Source organism: Apteryx mantelli, chromosome 18, assembly GCF_036417845.1.
Source record: "Apteryx mantelli isolate bAptMan1 chromosome 18, bAptMan1.hap1, whole genome shotgun sequence".
Lineage (NCBI taxonomy): Eukaryota > Metazoa > Chordata > Aves > Apterygiformes > Apterygidae > Apteryx > Apteryx mantelli.
The window spans coordinates 8280223-8301759 of NC_089995.1; the positions used below are offsets into that span (position 1 = coordinate 8280223).

Consider the following 21537-nt stretch of genomic DNA (forward strand, 5'->3'; position numbering starts at 1 on the left):
ATATCGAGCACATATCTTTGCATCCACACTGCTGTGATGCAAAGCCTGGGGGCCCTCGGGGAGCTCGGGACCGTTCCAGGGGCAGAGGAAGTTTTGGCTGCTTTTGCCCATATCAGAGGCCCAGGAACGTCCCTCTCCCTATATCCCGTCTGCCTTGGAGGCAACGCCAGGTGACCGACGCCAAAAGAACAAGCTGACTGCAGCACTGTGTCTCTGGTCTTTCTCCTGGCCCATATCCTTACATAGCCTTAACAGCATGGTGGAGAGGTGCATGAACACACAAATGTGATAGATATTACTGTCTGTGCGGTTTGCTACTGCCCAAGTGCTGCAGTCGGAACCGTGGCCCCTTAATGCTAATGGCTTTGCCAAGAGATTGCAAGACACAGTCGGTCCCTGCTGTAAGGACGCAAGGAGCCACAACCTTGTAAAGGGGAGAATAAGTGGCCATGTCTCAGCTGAGGAGCATGAAGGATATTTGCAGAAGACCTGATTCAGTTCCCACTAGAGCCATGGGAGCTTTCCCTTTGGGCTGAGTGCAAAGCGAGCAATTTGGGCTGTGAAGACTTGGCTCTCCCAACCTGCCATCTTGCTGAGCAGAAGACAGATATAAAACCAGGCTTTCTCTCATCCTGCAGCTCTCACGTGGCGGATGGGCCTTGGAGTCATTCAGCCCCAGGCTTGCCATCTGCCTCCACGCCAGATAGGAGAACCAGCACTCTGCCTCCACCCCAGGCTGGGCTGCTCAGCTGGACCTGCTCCACCTCCCTTGGCCTCCACCAGTGAGAGTCTCCGTTTGTGTGCATCAGAAAACGAGCTGCTCGTTGGGATAGATACCCCCACCCCCTGCCATCACGTGCAGGAAGAGAGAAAAACATACCAACAAAAGAAGCAGGCAGTGCAGGAAACACCCTGACGACTCTAATGAGGCACTGAAGAAGGAGAAAAGACCTCAATAAAGCAAAACATACTCATGCTCAGTAGCTGCTGAGCCCCCAACTGACCTAACATAGCTCCGTCTCTTAATTCTATTTTGTTTCAAAACTGGCATCAGGAAGCCAGTTTGATTATCAGAGATGTATCATTTGACAGAAACTAATCTCTCTGGTGCTTCTGAGTCATGCATTATTACTTACCTGAACATAATGGTAATGACTTCACCACAGAGTGCAAGGTGCTGCCTATCTTCACTAGGGGCACAGCTGGTGGAGGAGGGCTCTGCCACACTAAGTCAAGATATCAGTTCTCCAGACCATTGCCTCAGGAGATTGCTCAGCTGGTCCAGCAAAGGCTGAATTTTTTTTGTGTTTATTCCAACTCATATTTGAAAGAAATCCAGAAGACAAAAGCTCTTACACTGACACTTAGACGGCAGGGTCTGAAGGCCAAATGTTGTCATGTGCTTGTAAGGATACAAATGCCTACTGCAACAGCAACCCAGGCATTTTCAGACTAAATGATGCAAAGCATGCAATGAGTAGCAATGATGATAACCAAGCACTTCAGAAATCTTGGAGCATGGTATACTGACTTTACTTTTTAAATAAGATTTCTCTTAACTATTTGTCCTGTTCAAACCTCCTGATCCTGTGTGTCTGGTCCTGGGAGCAACCTCCCCAAAGCATCCATCAGAAGAGTCCTTCCTTTCCTCCACACACATGTCCTTACAGTGACCTCCTCATCTAAGACTATCTCCACAAGGGCTGGTTAAATATTTGCAATCAAAACTCTCTTTGAGTAGAAAAATACAGCTTGGGGTGAAACAATATTTTCCACAGAATGTATCTTTTTCTTACAAGGAAGAAAGTCCTGAGATGCCAAGAAGTTTTCAGTTTGTCTGAAATCATAACACTAAGATAAAAATGTATGGTTTTCAATGTATTTATATTATTTTTAAATGAAAGTTGACATTTTTCTCTTGAAATGCACCCTAATTTCTAGATCATTCTCAGGTTCACCATCTCTTGTCCTATTGCTTCATACAGGATGTAGAAGACTTTGGTGTCCCACACACCCCGAGACATTTATCCTGAGGTGATGGCTATAAATAAAAGAATAAACGCTGTTCCTATCCCACCATAAGAGAACACATTATAAATGCCTGGCGTGGCAGGCGCTGCATGATAGATTATATTACAGGGTTGAGCAGACCAGCTCAGCTAAAGCCACAATCAGCCTTTAATGGCTTTCTGTACTTTTCTATGGTTTTTACTCCAGTTGACTAATACGCTTGCCTTTGGTGCTGTTTTTGCTGTTTCTTGCATCCAGCTGTGGTTATGCTGTGGTTATGCTGTGCTATCCTGCATGGTGCAGGGCTGCTGTTAACGACGTTGCCGCTCTGGCCCACAGGAGGTTCGGTTTTGCTCTGCTGTGCTGCCGCTGCCTGCTGCGGGCTATGCAGTTGGTCTGCAGGGAGTTGCAGTGATTTTTGTTCAGCTCTTCGATGCTCTGCATCAGGGAACAGGGTCAGAGACCAGCACCACAATAAAGCCCATGGGTTGACTGTTGTCCTTTAGCTTGCGACCAAAAGGAAGAAGGACAAAGTGTGAGCAATCTTTTAGGACAAGTGTCAAAATTAGTTGAGAGAATCCCTAAGGGTGATAATGTTAAGAAAACAATCCACAGAGCAGTGCTGCAGCGCTTGACTGTGCACTGCGTGTTCCAGCAAGAAAAACAAACAACACAAAGAACCGTCCAGGAACCTCTGAAGCCCAAGGAGACGATCCGTCATTTCAGGAAGAAATGACCTGATTCTGACCTGGACGTTTTGCAGGCTGAGCCTAGTTTCCCTCAGAAACTAGTGCCACCGTTGTTAGAGCAGCACTGCAACGCTCTCCGATTATATTATTTTGGCTTCTCATCTAAATGAAGCATTCTGCTAAATTTCCCAGGCACAGAGCTGTCCCTTAACTACATTCGTGTCCCTTGATGGGATCAAGATTGCAAGGAAACATGGAATGGTGAAAAATAGACATGGGAAAAATGTGGTAGTTTGATTTTTTCCAGACTTCTACCCCCCCAGCCCCCCCCCCCCATTCTTTAAATAAACTTTTGATCAGAAAATGCATAGCTTATTTCAACAGTCTGCTGGGCTCATTAAAGAAAGTGAGGATGTCTTAAGCCATCAGATAACATCTTGCACTCTGGGAACCATAAGAAGAGAAGAATCCAAGAGGTAAAAGCAGTTTTAGTGACAAACTACTCTTCTCACTGTCCCAAATCCAAAAGAATGGGCACCGTTCATCGTGGATTAAGGAAGAGACAGGGAGTATCAGTATGTCTGAATGAATTATTTGATGTTTGAGCCAATTTAGTTTTTATAGAAGTTATTAATCCAGAAAGGTTCAGCAACAAGTGAAATATAAAAAAAAGCTTGTAATGAGGCTAAACTCATTAGCAAACCATCTCTAGGGTCGCCTTTATTAATGGCCAGGGTCTAACGATGAAGTCTGACTGTGGAGAGCTCTCACAGCACGGCAGCACGGGGAATGTGTGGACGTGCGCAGCCTGAACAGGCCACTTTGGACGTTCCCGCAAAGCGGCTCAGTGCAGGGTTGACATGCCAGCAGGGCAGAGCACTCTCAAAAACTGTTTACTTTGAGCTGAAGCTATTTTTAGCTCCGGTAATCTGTGCAGAGATGATAAAGCTTTTCACTGCAAAGTGAGTGGTTGTGCTTTGCTTCTGGGCAATTTCGCTCCACAAGTTCATCCCATCCCCCTTGCCTGCCACTACTCCCTGGGAATTTTATCTTTCCTGCCTGTTGAGTCAAACACGTCCGAAAGGCTTGTCCCAGCTAGATAGCTGTTTGGAGTCTCAGCCTGAACTTATTTTCTTTCTTTTTCCCTAGGGAATGTATTGAGTTTGGAAAATAAAAGAACTTTTTTTTAATAGTCTCCAAGTCTGGTTCAAAGCCTTCGCTGAAAGCAAGTCTTGGAAATGCACCCTTTAATCAGTCATTTCTGTAAAGTTCCTTTCATCCAAAGGCTCTTGCAAAATAAGTCACTGCCGGTTACCTCTTTGCAGCTGCAACAATACAAGCAAGTCTCAAATTCAGATCTCTTGGTAAGCCAGAATCATCATTCAATGACAGCACTATCTTATGCCATGTTTTACCCAGAAGTATCCCAAAGCCTGTTACAAACTACCTTACACACTCTATAGAAGAAGCACTTTACCTGCTGCTGATAGGAGAAAGCCTGGCAGCTGGTTAGCAGTGTAAAGAACACAAAACAAGCATAAATCCTGCTTTTTAAGGGATTTGTTTGTCTAAAGGGATACAGAAGCTTCTTCAGTATAAACCCACAAAGGTCACATATTCAGCACATGCTTCATCAGAAAATCATCCCACTGGCAAAAGCTTTCTTGTTGTGACACAAGGTGAATGTCAACATCTCCGTTCAGGGACATAATTGGAGAGGAGAAGAAATGCAAGTATTGATTAGACAGGTTCATTCCTGGTGGCTTCTGCTTGCCAAGAGGAGTTAGACATAGAAAAAGAGCTAAAATGAGTGTCAGGATGAGAAGGTACTACAGGAGTTGTATTACTTTAGTTACTCAGAGTTGTTCAAGAGGGCTGCTTGCGACTGACTTTGTGTCTTGCTGAAAGGGAAGCAGGAGTTCCTCAAAGGTCCACACACAGGCATTTCATCTTTCTCTCCCTCTGTTTCTGCTAAATGGGATTGTTAGAAGACGTTAAGTAGCAGGCTAGGTTGGCAAGCGTACTTCTCCTTTCTGGAGAGCAAAGAGGAATGCTAATAAATGAGAAGAAATTAGTTGTCTCTGTCAGCTTTATAATATATGCTGGAGCCACCCAGCCAACAGTTATGATTTTTCCCCAGTGTTTGGCAGCCAGACAGATGTGCAGAAACCCTGCAAATGTTTTAGTCCTGACTTGTGCTCTCAGCTAAAAGGGCTTTCACATGATTTTATTCCATGGACTCTGACTGGGGTACTTCTAGGTTGTAGTGGTGACGGATCAAACTTGGGCAATTAATCCTCTGCTGTGAGTCACAGGACTGTTATCTTCAAGCTTCAACATATACACTCACTCTCTACCTAAGGTCAGGAAAAAATTCAGCCTAACCTCCTGGCATGATGCTCTGCTTTCCATATCGGCTCATTAAGGGATGCATATGTAACTAGATGATGCTCTGCCTTCTCATGAAGCAGCTGGCTGCTACAGCAGACAGGATAAGCTCAGCACGGCAATTCCTACATCCATGTCCTTAGACACGCTGCAGCTTATCTATTCCAACTGTTCCCAAGGCCATAAAGACCAAGATCAGTGAGGTGCAGTATGCCTGCAATTGGGTCAGTGGGAGTTCAGGGCACTTCATAGGAAGGACTCCCTGGTCTGGTTGGGGAACAAAATATTCTGTTTGCGTTAACAATGTACGTGAAATAAAAACCAGGTTTGCCTAGTAACCTGGGAGCATTTCACTGAGGCAGTGGATGCAGCCCTCTGCTCTCGCCACAGTACTCGGTGTGATTCGCCACATATATTGCAAGCCATCAGTGCAACTGTCGTGCCATTATTTTTGTATGGACAACAGTTGGCCGTCCTGCTAAGGCATGTTCAAGGGAGCAAGCTGCATAACAAGCTGAATAGCTGCCAAAAGGCCAGCTATATAGATGGATACTCTGCAAGCTGCCCTTCTCAAGCCGGACATAGTTGCTGGAACTTGAAAAGCTGACTAGCTGAATGAGCCGCTAAGCAAAGGGATGTCATATCAAACTTGTCTCGTATTGCAGAATTACTACCCCAAAAGGCCCTCAGCTCTCTCCATCACTATGGCAACCAGCAAGGAAAGAGATCTCAGTGTTTGGACAAGAGGTGTGTGCTTCACAACAGCACTGTGTGCTTCCCTGCAGAAATGAGGGCTCGCGCAGAATAACCAGGAGGAAAAATCTTACGTATTTTGACTTAGATGCTTTTTTAGTTATTATTTATCCAAGTCACTAGGTGCTGTACTGTATCATTAACAAAACTATTAAACCTCAGCACTCTTAAATGATGAGTTGAACTAGAATGGAGCTAGTTGGGCACCTAGAAAAATTCCTTTTTGCCTTTTCATTGCTATGGGAAGTTCATCCTCAGCTCTCTCCAACAGTGCCACCAAACATGCTACTTTTGTTCTGAATGCAGAAGGTCACCCGCTTTTCAGTATCTAAACCAATCTGGGAGGCAAGTCCCAGCATGCAAGGACCCACACAGGGATTGCTCTGCTAGCTGTCACCTTGCTGGTTAACAACTGTGTGAAACAGAACCAGAATTAAAGGAGCAACAGACCCCTTTTCCCTTCTTCATTTGCAGGAAGGCAAAAAAGGCTCATTGAATCTACTGGTTTATTAGAGAAATTTAAGATGCAAAATTAGAGAAACCTCACAGACTTGATATTGCAATGTTGCCTGCTGGAGGGAGGAGTGTGGGATCCTGCTTGCCGTGGGAATGATTGTTTCCTGAACAACAGCAGTTCAGTCTGAAGACCTGCTGCATGGAGAATCTGGTGCGTCTGGGCTGAATGGGAGGTGTATAGTGCACTAACCAGTAGTTACACTGCACAGAGAAACCTCACGCAAACTAAAGAGCCTACTCCATTCCTAAGCTGGAGTAAACTACTGTGCATTAGGAATCTTTACCCCAGGAACTAATGCGGAGTGACTTCTGTGCTGCAAATCTCATCTTCATTTGCTGCATACTGTCTTCCTCACATAAGCAGGTCATTTAGGCAGGGCTTATGGTATGCTCACCACTCCTTGTTCACCGTTACTTCAAAGTGGGACACCACCACAGTCCGAACAACTTAACTATGCCTCCTGGCTAGGGATATGGCCCAGCAAGAGCCAGGACTTGACGCTGACATTGTCACGGCCAATGATGGGATCCAAACAAGCTAAGTTTGGGAAGCTGCTAGGAGTCATCTTTCATCATTCAGCATTTTCAGTTGAGTTCATTTAGTTCCAAGCTGGGTAATTACAGCCTCATTATTATCTTTTTTACACTGAAGAAAAGACAGCAAGCCAGGCAGAATAATTCCTTTCGTCACAATTGCCAAGATGTGATAGTACATCTACCCCATAAGGAATGCGTCACGGTATCACTTTTATTAAGTGTAAATAATGGCTCTTCTGTTAAGCAGTATTTTAACATTATTAGGATCTAAGCATGAAAGGGTAACTCAATTTCAACCCCTGCTGCCAGATAATAGAACAGAGATTACCACTGCCAACCCAGTCAGTGCTGACCCGGGTGTGCCAGGTTTTGCATATTGTTATCTTCACTGAAATTAGGATCCTGCTACAACCAGACTTTCATTCTAAAACCAAAAAAAAACTCATCTAAAAATAAGACATCAAAGTTCCCATGACAGTAAGTAAAGGCCCGGAGCACTGGAGTGGTGATTTGTTCTATCTGAAGACAGATCAGATATCAGTGAGCAATTCATCCAGTCTGTCCATCCTCACTGGCTATAGAGAAAGCTCAAAAAACTAATGTAGACTAGATACTTACCTTTAAGGTGGCTGCAGGTGAGTGAGATGAAACCATCCCAGCAGTGAAATGAAAAGAGACATCTCATTTATACTGTTGCGTCTTGCCAAAGGTTCTGTATTCTTGCAAAGACCATTTCCCACCCTAGAAATAGCTGGTAACACAGTCAAAACTTCTGAAATACACACTGACACCAGCATGTCCATTTCTACTTTGTTTTGATGACTGTTGCATGAAATTATCTGAGGACTAAAACAATACTAAATACATGTTTGGAAAGAAAAGCTTTGGAAAGAAAATATTTATGAGAACTGCATTACCAGCCTGGGAGGGTTTCACATCAGCCCTTAAAAACATAGTAACAAATTTAGTTATACCAAAATGCATTTTAATTAAGAATTGTAAGCCCTCCTTTGGAGTCTGACAAAACACCTCTACCAGTATTTCAAAAGGACAGCAAATTTGGAATGGAGCTATTATTTATATTAGCGGACAAATACTTTGCTACAGATACTGAAATGTCTATGGACGCCAAGCTTGGAAATGTGCCCTATTTTTGTTTTCAAAGAACTCTTTAAAAATTTTTGAAAAAAAAAAGTGACACCCTCCTCATATGTTTTAAATCTTTTAATGTGTGAATTTTTAGTAAAGGCTCAGTGTTCCCAAATGTGTTCTGCAGCAGGAAACGAGTTTGTAAGATCCCCTGACAAACCAGCACTCAGCTCTCCCTTTTCCTTCCCTTCTAAAATTAAGCTTGTGGTTGTTTCTGTACCAAGTGCACGTGGACTCAGTGAATACTGAGCCTTGTCACAGTTCTTGCCCAATACTGTCCCCGTGAATTTGCTTGATTTAGTCTCTCAAGCAACAACCTTATTGAGAGCCATGATGCAATTAGAGCTAGGTATTGTATTACTAGACTCCCCTATGGTATTTTTTTTTAATCATCTGGGATGGGAAAAACATTCATATAAAGCAGAATGCCATGACTCACTCTCCAATACCACGGAGATTCAAAACAACCAGAAAAGAGTTAACAGCACAGCCACCCCCCAGTAGTATTTCTGAGTTTCTAAATACAGAGTTCCTTTTCAATCTGGATGCCCATTTTTGTTATCTTAAAAGTATTTCTGGAACTTAGAGCCTGACTCCTGGCCAGCTTTAAACAAACAAGCAGGGAGAAATGCTTGTGTAGATAATGTGGTCAAGAATGTGTGGTTAATGAATCTTTCTAAGTTGAAGGATTTCATTTTTATATTCATTTCTTTAAAGCTAGTGAGCAGAAGGAAAAAGAGCTTCAGAGAAGTTAAATCTCACAACCATTCCAGCTATCAGCTTTGGAATAACAATCATTCAACTTAGCAAATATCAAACGTGGGAAGGGATTTATCTGACGCATCTGCATGATCATGTGAATTCCTTCCTCGAGGAGAAACAGTCTCTCTGCTGGAGACACAAGAGGAAGGAACTGTTTTCCCTTCTTTAAAAAAAAATACAGCAACAGCATAAGCAACTGTAACATGTTAAATGCTTCCTGGCACAAGTACAAAAATGCAGCATCTAAAATGTCAGCTGGTATGCCAGGAGGATTTACATGATTTAAAAGATTGATGAGAAAAGCTATTTCACCAGCTTCAGAACATCTTCTTGGAAAGTGGAAGCACCAATGTGGGGGACAATGGAAAATGAGGTCAAAAAAATCTCCAACTAAAAGAAATGATCATGCCCAGTATGATTCTGTATTGCTTTTTTACTATCAGAAAAATTTGGGCCAGGCACTGATCTGATTTTAAATTGTCAAAACTCTGATAATTATGTCATTTTAGACCTAGCTGAGGATGGGTTCTGGTTAAGTTTGTTTGCTGCTACTGCTATGTCTCCATCCAGCTGTGAAGTCACCCATAGTAGCGAGGGTACATCTCTAAGTAATAGACCGGCGAACAGCTGTTTAGTGATCTGTATGTCCCACTCTGCCTGGAAAGATGAACTCACTGAGCCTGCCATGACTCTTTGGGATATGCTAATTTTCTCACTTAACATATTAACTCACATAGTCCTCTGGCTCAACTAAAGCTATGCAACTTGTCCTTGGAAGAGGCAGGATTAAATCCAGAAATTCCTGACTATTTCTCCTACTATCATTTCCATAGGGTCTGTTCTGCTGCACTGATCACTGAGACAATAAGGCTGGCCAGCTGGATTTTGTGCAGGCTCTCACAGGAGAAATGGGGTCGCAGAGAAAGGGGAAAAAAATCTGTTTTTATAACAAATTCTGTATCAGATAAAAAATAATGAGAAGCATTTTTTGTAACTGCGTTTGGGCAATGCTTAGGTTGAATATTGATTTGCTTTGCGACCACCCACTTTTGAAGTGGCTGCTTAAAAGGGAGGACACTTTGATGCCCTGCACAGCGCTGCGGCGGTGCTCTGGCATCAAAAAGTAGCCTGGATCAGCGTTGCCAGGTGGTGCAGGGTGCTGATACCTGGCTCTGCACCAACGCAATCTCACTTACAAGCATGGGGGAATGTGCCAAGCGGGGATGTGGGGAATGTGCCAAGCTCCAGCAGTTCCTGCTGCAAGGGTCCTCCTTGGGCAGTTAGTACCAGCTCCTGTCAGAGCAGGCCGAAGGCTCCTCCAACATGTACCAGTGTGTTTGGAAGAGCCATGATGACCTTTCCATGTAAGATCCTGTCCCTCAAAGGGCCCTGTCTGAGCATCCCATGCTATTTGCAGGGATACCATGTTCACCTGTTGCAAAAGGACACCTTTCATTCCCTCCTTCTTTGCAGCAACCATCTGTTGCTAGTCCCTTTCATGGTTCATTCACAGATGTCACTACAGAGCTTTTGTACAAAATATTCCCTCTAGTGTGTCTCTGGTCTTAATCTTTTTAATAAGCTTCTTTTAATGTTATTTTAAATACTTTTCAATATGTTTAAGTTTCACTAATGCTTCCATAAATAACAGGAAGAAACAGCTTGGTAATATCATTCAAGGATATTGGATAAATATTATTTTTCTCTCCATCTGTTTTACCAGACCTAAAGCAGTTTTCAGATCAAAGCACAGGGTCTAAAGTGAATTGAAGTCAGTAAAAATGTCTCTGGTGACATACAAGGACTTGGAGAAGACTGAACAAGGGTGTCCTACAAAAGAAATTTCTGGCCATACAGAACTGGAAAGACACAAGGATTACAATTCCTCTATCATAATAGCAGTGACTCACACAGTTGCATAGTCATTTGGGGTGAAAAAGAAAACAGTTACTCAATCTCTGAGGGATTTAGACACAGAAGAATATATTATGCAAGCTTTAGCAGCGTTAGTAATGGCCTTAAAGAGTACAGCGCTACTATGACTCTAACTCAGCTCAGCAGATCACAAATAAGATGACTCATGCATCCATGACATGATAGGAAAATAGTCTAAGAAAGTGCAGAGGCAGGTGTTAATGCAGTCATAATGCACGCAGTCAAAGAAGATGAAATTATAAAATCGTGAGCGAAGGACTGAAGAGAAGCTTGCATATTTGGAGACTTGAGAGATGGGCTTGAGAGTACAGACTATGCTGATTTCTGCTGATTTCATATTGCAGGGGCTTGACAGTCTAAAGAAAGCCTCCAAGCAGAGAAGAACCACAGTGGAACATGCACTGCTTGCTTGTGCTTCTCTGGGGACCACAGCCATCAATACATGTTGTACTTTGAATGTTACTGGTGAACAAATACCTGTACCTACAGCATGCTATTAGATTATACCCAGGTGAAAATGATTTGGGAGATCCATAAACTTAATTATATTTATACTTGGCAGGACTTTTTTCGCTGCTGGAACATCATGATTGTGTAGAAACTATCATCAAGTGTATCCATTTAAAAGACTAATTCAAACCACTAGTGGTTCAGCCATAGCAGAATTTGGACCATTATTTCATGACTGACTTCCCCAGAGATGGAGGACTTTGAGGGCTATTTTCAAAGCATGGTTTAAGATCTGGATTCTTGAATATAGCTTAACCCACAGCCTGAACTAAGCAGCTGGAAAAACATTTCTCCCCAAAGAAAACTCTGTAATTCTTTATGCTCTGGAGATCCAATCAAAGGACAGTCATGAATAGCATTGAAAGCTAAACACTTCACAGAACAAAAGTCCAATAATTAGGAGAGGTATATTAAAAAGTTGATGCCATTGCCTCAATGTTCTGAAGTTTATGCAGGCCAAAGCACAGTAAAGTGTTTAGATCTGTATAGAGGTCAGAGCAATATTATTGGAGAAACACAGATTACCTATTTTTAAATTTTTACACTTGATTTGACCCTGCCATTCCAATTTGCAGTTCCCTTTCTAAACAGCTGGCTGAAAGACTCTGGAAGGTCAAAGAATTATTCAATTATAACCTGTACGTGGAATCTGTCACTTGTAAAAATACAGCCCGTGCAGACCACCAACCATCACGTACTTCAGGGAACATTAAAGAAAGTTCTGCGTTTTTGTTATCATGGCAGGGAGACCCTTGAGACTAACAAAAATAGCACTAACGCACAAGCTTGAGTGACATTTTTTTATTAGCTCAACAGCACAAAGAACTGCAGAGAACTACTTTCAAATGACTATATCTGACACATTTCCTTTAACTATTACCTAATTTCAAGGTCTTTATTCTAGGCCTTTCAAACAACTAACATATAGATGTGTACGGGATGCACCATTTTATTCTGCTGTCAAAACTGATTAACATACCAGAGCAGGGTATTTTTGTACGAATTAGGATAACCTCCTGCCATATCCTGTCTCATTCCCATAGCTAACAATAACTAGGCTGACTTCATCCTTATCTCCCGCTAAACACGTGGTGTTTGAGATGATGTTATGCAGACTCAGAAGACTTTTATGCTGGGAAGTAAAATGAGCACTTGGAAATCCCTTGGACAGTGGAAGGAAAAAGCTTTTATACGTGAATCCTTTGTCCTTCCCCAGCATAATTCGGTGGAGGATCTCATAGTACTTAGCAAACGTATTAGTCTCATAAATTTCTTGTGAAGGAAACATTATTAGACTCAGGATTTAGCTGAGTTTCATCACTGTATTAATAATATACTTATGGAATGATTTACCCAAGATTACTGGGGAGGCAACACAGAATTTGGGACTCTGCCTTTATTCTGCATATACTCATGTGCACAAAGAGTGGAGTGGAAGGGGTTTGGCCTTCTTACAGATCCAGCTGCTGCACACAAAAAGATAAGAAAAATATGTTAAAAATAAGGTAAAGGCATGTGTATTATCTGAAGGAGTAAATCTCCCACTTTGCTAGCTGGGAGCCTTGAAAATATGAAGGGAGCGTAACACAAACGGAGGCAGAAGCGCCGGGCACCGCGTCACATCGCGGGCGGAGGCGCCGGCCGGGGGGCAGGGCCCCGCGCGCTGCTATGGCAACCGCGGCGCGAGAGCGCGCCCCCAAGCACCCCCGCCGCTTCCCGGGTATTGAATGGCTGGAAGACCTGCCAATCACCGGGCTGCTACGGAGAGACCTTATTCACTGGTTGGCCTGCTGGTGGGACCGCCCACTCATTGCCCATCTCCACCAGTCAGCGTCCCGTCTTCTATGACCTCACCGCATCGAAGAAGGCGGAAGGACAGTTCAGAAGTACCAATCCCCGCCGCTATCGCTCTCATCTCCCCGCCCACTCGCTGCTCCGTTCTGCCTCCTCATTGGCGGGCAACGGCCCCCGGAGCGTGCCAGCATGGCAGGGGCAGCCAATGAGCGGCAGCGGCGGCGGCGGCGGCGGCGGCGGCGGCGTGGGCTGGCGGCCGCCTGACGTCGCGGGGCGGAAGCAGGAAGCGGCGGGACCGGGACCGGGGGCGCGGCGGCGGCGGCGGCGGCATCATCATGGGGGCGGTGCTGGGGGTCTGCTCGCTGGCCAGCTGGGTGAGTGCCTCCCCCCTCAACCCGCCCGGGCCGGGCCCCCGGGGCAGCGGCTCCGCCCCAGGCCCGGCGGCGGCGGGCGGGCGCGCGGCGGCGGCGGCGGCCTCCCCGCGCGGGGCAGCTGGGGGGAGCCCGGCCCGGTCCCGCCGCTGAGGGCGGGAGCGCGGCGGCGGGTTGGAGCTGACGCGCCCGTTCCCTGGGAGACGGCGGCTCCCCCGCGACGCCCGGGCTGATGGGCCAGGTGGTCCCCGACCGCCGCCGGCCCCGGGCCTGGGTCGGTCCGTTCCTTTGCGCGGCCGATAGTCCCCATGGAGCGTGGCCGGCAGTCGAGTTGTCCCGTGCCGGTACGGCCGTGCGCTCTGCGGCCGCGCCGAGGGAGGGGCCCTCACTGTGGCCGTGTTTGTCCTCCAGATTCCTTGTCTGTGCAGCGGAGCCTCGTGTTTGCTGTGCCGATGTTGTCCCAACAGCAAGAATTCCACCGTGACGCGTCTTATCTACGCCTTCCTCCTCCTCCTCAGCACGGCTGTTGCCTGCATTATGCTGGCGCCAGGGATGGAAGAGCAGCTGAAAAAGGTATAGAGGGAAAACCCTCTTTTAGACTGTTTGCCAAACCGTACCTTGTGCCGGTGACTATTGATTCTTTTTGCTTGGAATGAATTGCACAAGAGACACAAACACCCAGTTATGGCTCTCTGAGGTGGGAGTGAGCCTTGAGTTAAGACACAACACATACTGAATGGCTTCTAGCTGAAACAGTGAGTGCATGTTTTTAAGCACGTGCCTGGTCTCTGAAACTTGCCCACACCAGACCTGGAAATTGTTAGTCATTATCACAGGCCTGCAGCTTTGATACTTTAATCTTCCCAAATGTTTTTAGTGATGACATGGGGAAAGAAAGATAAGAAGGTCTCCGCTGTCTGGCTGAGCGCAAAGCCTTATGTTATCAGCTCTCCCAGAAGGAAGCTGGCAGCAAACCTGAGCAGTCTGAGTGCTTGAAGAATGTAATTGCAAATACAGAAGTAATTTCACAACTAAATGTGTCTTTATTCAGGTGCCTGGATTTTGTGATGAGGGGCTTCATACTCGGATACCACATATGAATGGTTTTGTCAGCTGTGATGTGTTTGTTGGATACAGAGCTGTCTATCGAATCAGCTTTGCCATGGCAGTGTTTTTCTTTCTCTTCTCTCTGCTCATGATAGAAGTGAAAACAAGTAATGATCCAAGAGCCTCAGTGCACAATGGGTATGTTTGTAAGCCAGCTGTCTTGACTTCTAACTTGTTTCCTCTCTTAAGCTTCCTTGCAGAACACAGTGGCAAATTGCTTAAGCATATGTTGATAGTCTTAAGGTTTTTTTTGAACTGAACACAGACTAATGCTTCAGTCTCATAAAAGACTTTCTACTCATGTTAATGTGAAGCTAGACATCATTACTAATACTCCGAAATTGGGTAACCAGAAGCAGGGGGAGCACTTGTTACTGCTTTCTGATTCCACAGAGATGTTGGATGTTCAGTTATTTTATCCTCTGCCTTATGCTGACTCTAGCACTCATTGGGCCATTCACTGAGCCAGTCTGACTCGGTTATCCAGCAGAAACTACCTGCTGATTTAACTGGGTTGGTTTGGGGTCAGATTACTAAATTATCGTAGAATAATTCAGGTTGAAAGGGACATTTGGAGGTCACCTGATCCAACCGCCTGGTCAGAGCAGGGCCAACGTGGAGCAGGTTGCTGAGGGTCTTGTCCAGTGAAGTGTTGAGTATCTCTGAGGATGGGGATTCCATGACCTCTCTGGGCAACTCGCTCGATTTTTTTCCAATATCTAATTGTAACTTCTCTTTTTCCAACTTGTGTCTGTTGCCTTTTGTCCTTTCACTGTGCACCTCCAAGAAGAGTCTGTTTTTGTCTTCCCTGTACCATCCTATTAAGTAGTTGAAGACAGCAGTTATATCTCCCTTCTCTTCTCCGGGCTGAACAGTGCCGTTAGCCTTCCTTCCTTGCTGCAAGGATGCGCTCTTGACTCATGTTCAGCTTGTTGTCCAGCATGTTCCGCTCTTTTTGCAAAGTGGCTTTCTAGCCAGTTGACCTGGCATGGGGTTATTCTGTCCCAGGTGCAAGACTGTGCATTTGCCTTTTTTGAACTTCATGAGGTTTCTGTCAGTCCACTTCTCCAAAGTAGTGACTGTGCTTCCCCTCAATTTGGTGAATGTCTTTACCTGTAATCCCACTGAATGCAACTTTTTTGTTTTATTTCTATCTGTGTAAGCAAGCTGCTAGCAAGTCAGGTAAAACATAGCTATTGTGTGCAGAGTAAGACCAATGTTTTCAAATTTCTTCTTTTAAAGGTTCTGGTTCTTCAAAATAGCTGCCATTGTGGGTATCATGGTTGGAGCTTTTTACATTCCTGAAGGACCTTTCACAAGAGGTACAGTTAATACGTAATCATATAATTCTGTTTAATAAACTCAAAACTCTTCAAAGACTACCAGGCTATAGTTGTGATAGTGAAAGTTGTCTTGTAGAAGACTCCGAGTCTGTCCTATTTCTTTACAGTATCTTTACAGTAATGGGATTAAGCAATATATTTTCAAGTGTATAGGTGCTATGTATTAATAATTCAATACCCCATGACACGACCGCTAGTGGATTGAGTCTTCTGTCGCTGTTTAGATTAGAGGCATCTTGGCATGCTGTCTGTGACAAGTGCTGAATACTTCCCAAAGTCTCTGACAAATCTGTGCAAGAAACTCTTGCTGTCTAGCTAGAGAATTTTGTTGATTTTCAAAGAAATGCGGCGTGATGCTGCTTAGGTACACAAAGATGTCTTGCGTTAGATCTTGAGTTCATTCTGAAAACATGTTGGGCTACATGTTCTCATGCTCAGGTTGACTAGCATAGGCTGCCCCCTTAAAGAAGCTGAGACTCCTTGCGTGCTTCTGTAGGGTGGAGGCCAAAGTGAATAACAGCATCTGCATTTCTAAATATAGCTTCAGTTTTTTTCATTATTCCTCTGCAGTATAATTAGGAGCTAATTATTTCCGGGGTAGTGTGCAAATGATGAAAGTTAACTCTGCTTTTTCTTGCTCTCTTTTCTAGCCTGGTTTGCTATTGGTGTTTGTGGAGCCCTCTGCTTCATTCTTATCCAGTTAGTGCTTCTTGTGGACTTTGCTCACTCCTGGAATGAGAGCTGGGTTGAGAGAATGGAAGAGGGAAATTCTAAATGTTGGTATGCAGGTAGGAATCTAACTGGAAAGGATTTGTTTCTGATGGCCAGTACTCTGCATAGTGTCACTTACTAGTTTGCAAACATATCCTAGAATTACACTCTACAGCCTCCTTGAGTAAATATTTGGAATTAATAGCTGCAGTATTGCCCTGTTCTCATTAAATAAAACGCAAAATATTCTAGTCTTGTGACTGGCAGATCTGGTAGTCATAATAAACAGCACTTAACTTTCTTGTCTAGTTTGTATACCTGCACTGTGAGTGCAGAACTAGTAGCCTAGAGCTCTTAAATTCTAACTCTACTTTGCCACCTACCGTACTGACATCCTCAGGAGGTTAGTTACGTCAGTGATAGCGTACAGCAATGGCAAGCCTGCCTCAGCTCGCATGCCTGAGCTGACCACTGCAAATACAAAGTGCCAATTTTTGTTCCTAGCTAAGAATGCTGCATCAGCATTTTGTGGTTTCTTACAAAGAACGCAGCAGAAGGGAAATGAAAATAGGTGGCCTGTAGCATAGAAGGGGAAATTCAGGGCTTGTAAATATCCCATTAAGGTGTGCCAAAAGCACTTGTTTTTGACACTGTGTGGCTTGACAATACAGTTAAACCAATTAAACTACAGCTGAAACAAAGGTCCTCTTCCCCTGATGCCAATAATTGGCTTTCTTCTGAGCTATAGTACCTAATGAGCCAAAACAGAAAATTAGCCTAATAATACCTAATAAGAACACATTTTGCCAGTCCAGCTTTCTGAACCAGACTTCCAAGTGAGGAAGGGGACTGTCCCTTTACAGCAATAGTTAGCCATTAGATCACCTTAGATGTATTGTATTGTCAAACTACACCCTTATTGTAATGGTTATTTTTTTTTCCTCCAGCTCTGCTGTCCTGTACAATCTTGTTCTATGCCTTGTCACTGGTTTTTGTTGTGCTTTTCTATGTTTTCTACACAAAACCTGATGACTGCACTGAGAACAAGTTCTTCATAAGCATTAATATGATCCTGTGCATTGCTGTCTCCATTGTTTCTATCCTTCCAAAAGTTCAGGTATTATTTTACTTTATTTTCTTCAGAAATACAAAGCAGGGAAGTCACATGGTTGTACTGATTCAGCCAGACATAAGAACTTTAAAGTTTGGTTGTCATAGCTATGCTAGCCAGGAATATTTAAAAATATCTTGCTCTGAAACCAATGCACTATGCAGTGACGTATTTCCTGTAGATAGGCTTTTTTTGGCTAACATTGTTCTGAGTGCTGAGCTTTGTTTCCGTGGAGGGCACTGTTGGCATAGCTGTAGTGGTCAAGGTTCCAGCAGAGCAGAGATACCCCTTAGGAAAGAGCAAAATAAGCTGGGAATTTATTGGCTTCATACTGTGGCTTCCAAATTATGGATAAAAGTGTTTAATATCAATAGGAAGCTTGCTCGTTACTTGATTCTGAACTGGATATTTCTCAGGTAAATCATGTGCTAGATTCATATCTACAAAACTGTTAAGCAAGTTGGGATTAACTTGGTAAGAACTGGGTCTGGGACACAACCTCTCAATTTGGTTTTCTTAATCCTTTCATATTTGAGCTACTTTGTATAAAATTTATCACTCTTAAGGAGTTTCTACATGTCTTTTAAACACAGAACAAAGCCCAGTGCGCTTCTAAAAACCAAAGTCTTTTTCACGCTAATAATTGTTAAATCTGTAGTAAGGGGGATTAAGTCCAGCTATAGGTAGAACTTGCCCTTTTGACCTTGGATGGTTCTGTCTTTGAACAGGAACATCAGCCTCATTCTGGCCTCCTCCAGTCCTCTGTGATCACTCTCTACACCATGTATCTCACTTGGTCGGCCATGTCTAATGAGCCTGGTAAGCAACTGCCTGTCTTGAGTAACATATTTTGGTGTGAAAGCAGAACCTGTTGATGGGGCATGTTGCTATTAGAGATCACTGTGTGGGGATTGCTGATCTTCTGTCTAGATAAAATCTAGTGAGAAAGAGTAAAGCTGATTCTCCTAAAAAAAAAAAAAAAAACCATCGAATTGCCTCTTTCCAAAACTAAGCTGGGGCTATTTGTGAGGGAAAAGGAAATAGTGTCAGGGTATTCTGATTGTTTTTGTAGTACACCGTTGCCTAACTTGCACAAAGGAAAAATATTCCATACCATGCTGCCTCTGGGGAATTAAAGAGATCAGCAGTTAAAGCAAATGATACATTGCAAGCTTATCTAAGTGCTGTCAAAGCTCATCTCTCTCAATTTGCCTCTAAATCCCTTTCAGAACGAAGCTGTAACCCAAGTTTGCTGAACATCATTACGCAGATAGCTACGCCCACACTTGTTCCAGCAAACACCACTGTTGTACCTGCCACTCCAGCTCCTCCCAAGTCCTTACAGTGGTGGGATGCACAGAGTATTGTTGGACTAGTTATCTTTGTCCTTTGCCTCTTGTATTCCAGGTAGGATCAGTATTGCTTACAAATGATAAACAGTTGGGATTTTTCTGCCTTTTTCACTTGGATCTGGGTCCAGGGCAAAAGGTAACTGCATTCACTCACGTGCAACTTAGGTGGTCTCAGACCCAAATCAAATATAGCTAATAAAACTGCATTCTACGTTGTGGATGAGTATAGGCTTTATTAGCCTGATTCAAATAAAACAAAATGCATTACAAGACTTGGACTGGGAACACTGCTTAATTAGGTTAAAGAAAGCTCACATGGAAATAGATCTCTTTAAGGAGCTTCCTTATGTTTGCAGATGGATTAAAAAAATGTTATTATTTGCTAATCCTAGACATTCATGTGATCTGTTGCTTGCTTTATTAGCAAACATCGCTAACTTTTAAAAAGTGAGAGTTTAATGTTTCTCTTTGGGTTATGCTGCAGCATCCGCTCTTCAAGCCAGGTAAACAAGCTTACGCTATCTGGGAGTGACAGTGCCATTCTGGAGGAGACTATGGGAACAGGCAGCGGGGCTGCAGAGGATGGAGAAGTGCGCCGTGTCATGGATAATGAGAAGGAGGGAGTTCAGTACAGCTATGCCTTCTTTCACTTCATGCTCTTTCTTGCCTCTCTTTACATTATGATGACGCTCACAAACTGGTACAGGTAAGAACAAGACAGAAAGTGATAGGCTGTGTGTGATAGGCTGTATGTGCTAGCCAGTATTTCTGGGGGGCTAGGAGATTCCTGTGCTATAGTCTATTCATGCCAAGCTGTTTAAGGTGCTGTTCCTATGACAGCTGCATTAAATTGTGGCTCTCTTTTGTGCTGCTGAATTCAGACTTAAAAATATACAAAATAGCAAAATCAACAGCTGTAGTCCTAGCGGACTGCTTCACAGCTGCAAGGACAGAAGAGAACAAAAAGCTTGCTTGCCCTCTTTCAGCTCTGCAGGCAATAGGAAGGATGTATGTGAAATTGGCTCGAGGTGGCCTCCTGGGAAGTTTATGAGAGTCTAGCCTACCATTACCAGCTTTTTACCCTGGGACTAGAAGGATGTGCAGGGACAGCCATACATGCTTCTTAAAGATATATATCTGTTGGGAGCATTTGGACATACGCTCTGCTGCTGCAGCTTATAATAGCTTTCCCCAGGATTGGGGGACTGGGCTATTGTATGAATAGCTGCTGCTCTGTGAGCATATTTGCTATCATCAGGAATCTAAACAACTGTTGCACAGCTTATTGAAAGGTTTGCTTTAAGAGTAGTACATCAACATATACAAGCTGGTATGTTCTGAAAAGCTGGGTGGCAAGAGCAAGAAGTCTACAAAGGAGCCAAAGGAAGTTGCTGGTTTGGTTGTCGCACCATGCTCCCACAAAGGTATTGGAGTGTCCCAAATGATTCTCCTAATTTCAGATTGGTTTGAGCAGTAGCAAAGAAGCATGGATGGTGTCTCAAATATCTAGTAATTGTTTTCTTTACTTTCTAGCCCTGATGCGGATTTTAAAACAATGACAAGTAAGTGGCCAGCCGTGTGGATGAAGATAACCTCCAGCTGGGTTTGTCTCCTTCTCTATCTTTGGACCTTAGTGGCTCCTCTTATTCTTACTAATCGGGACTTCAGTTAAATGGCTGCGTCTAGCCAAGCATACAAAAGCAGGGAACTTTTTGCTGAAAGCCAAAATGTTCATGTATTGCTTTAGTTATTAAGGCAAATATTGTCTTTTCTTATGTTCGTATTAACATGCAGGTGGCTAGAAAGTTAACGAATTGCACAATGCTTGATGCAGGATCAAAATTATTATTATCTTTATGTTAACCTTCAGCCATGGTTATCTTATCATTGCATTTTTTTAAATTCACTACAACTGTGCTGCTGAAGCACAGCCCCCCACCCTGTACTGTCTGATAGCCCCAACCTTAATATTGAAGTAACGTTTAGCTAAATATGAAGTAATATATTTTAAAGAACAAGTTATATTCAGCATAATGCACTGGTGTACTAATGCTTCAGTTCCTGGAATTGTAAGCCATATTGCTTAATTTCTACATTCCACTGCAAAAGCTTATTTAAGTGAGATTTATCTTCCTGTCTTGTGGCAAAAAAAAGCCCTTATTTCTCACCAAAAGAACACAACTTTAAGGCTGAAAAGCTGTTAAGAACAAACTTGGCCTAAGATGCAACTTCTGTGGTAACTTCTTTTTTAGTATGATATTAAGCGGTAAGTGTATGACTAGCTTGAACACCTTCATGATTATGATGGAAAAACAGAGCTCCTAATTAATTTTCACTTTTCTGGTATGCTTGTAAGAAGTAATGCATATGAAGTGATCATTATTGGCACTAAAGCATTTGCACTGTAAACTCATTTGAATAAAACAGATATTAACTACTGAAGCTGTCTTAGCTCTGTTGAGAAGTGTTAAGGACCAGGGCAGTTATTCTCCAATGCAA

General features: G+C 43.6%; 1 protein-coding gene across 1 annotated transcript; it reads left to right on the forward strand.

The window, feature by feature from the left end:
- The first annotated feature begins 13306 nt into the window (after positions 1 to 13306).
- On the forward strand, positions 13307 to 21480 carry SERINC3 (serine incorporator 3). The gene is made up of 10 exons (XM_067307798.1): positions 13307 to 13417; positions 13826 to 13987; positions 14466 to 14659; positions 15764 to 15843; positions 16515 to 16652; positions 17523 to 17692; positions 18415 to 18505; positions 18916 to 19093; positions 19523 to 19744; positions 20572 to 21480. Exons 1-10 carry the CDS (start codon positions 13379 to 13381, stop codon positions 20708 to 20710), a joined length of 1413 nt encoding a protein of 470 aa, XP_067163899.1. The 5' UTR covers positions 13307 to 13378; the 3' UTR covers positions 20711 to 21480.
- Positions 21481 to 21537: the final 57 nt, after the last annotated feature.

Bases quoted from the DNA above. Each gene is read 5' to 3' on its own strand.
- SERINC3 (XM_067307798.1), top strand. From the start codon at position 13,379: ATGGGGGCGGTGCTGGGGGTCTGCTCGCTGGCCAGCTGG. The intron at 13,988-14,465 runs GTATAGAGGGAA...GTCTTTATTCAG, and splicing joins TGGAAGAGCAGCTGAAAAAG to GTGCCTGGATTTTGTGATGA. The intron at 15,844-16,514 runs GTACAGTTAATA...TCTCTTTTCTAG, and splicing joins TGAAGGACCTTTCACAAGAG to CCTGGTTTGCTATTGGTGTT.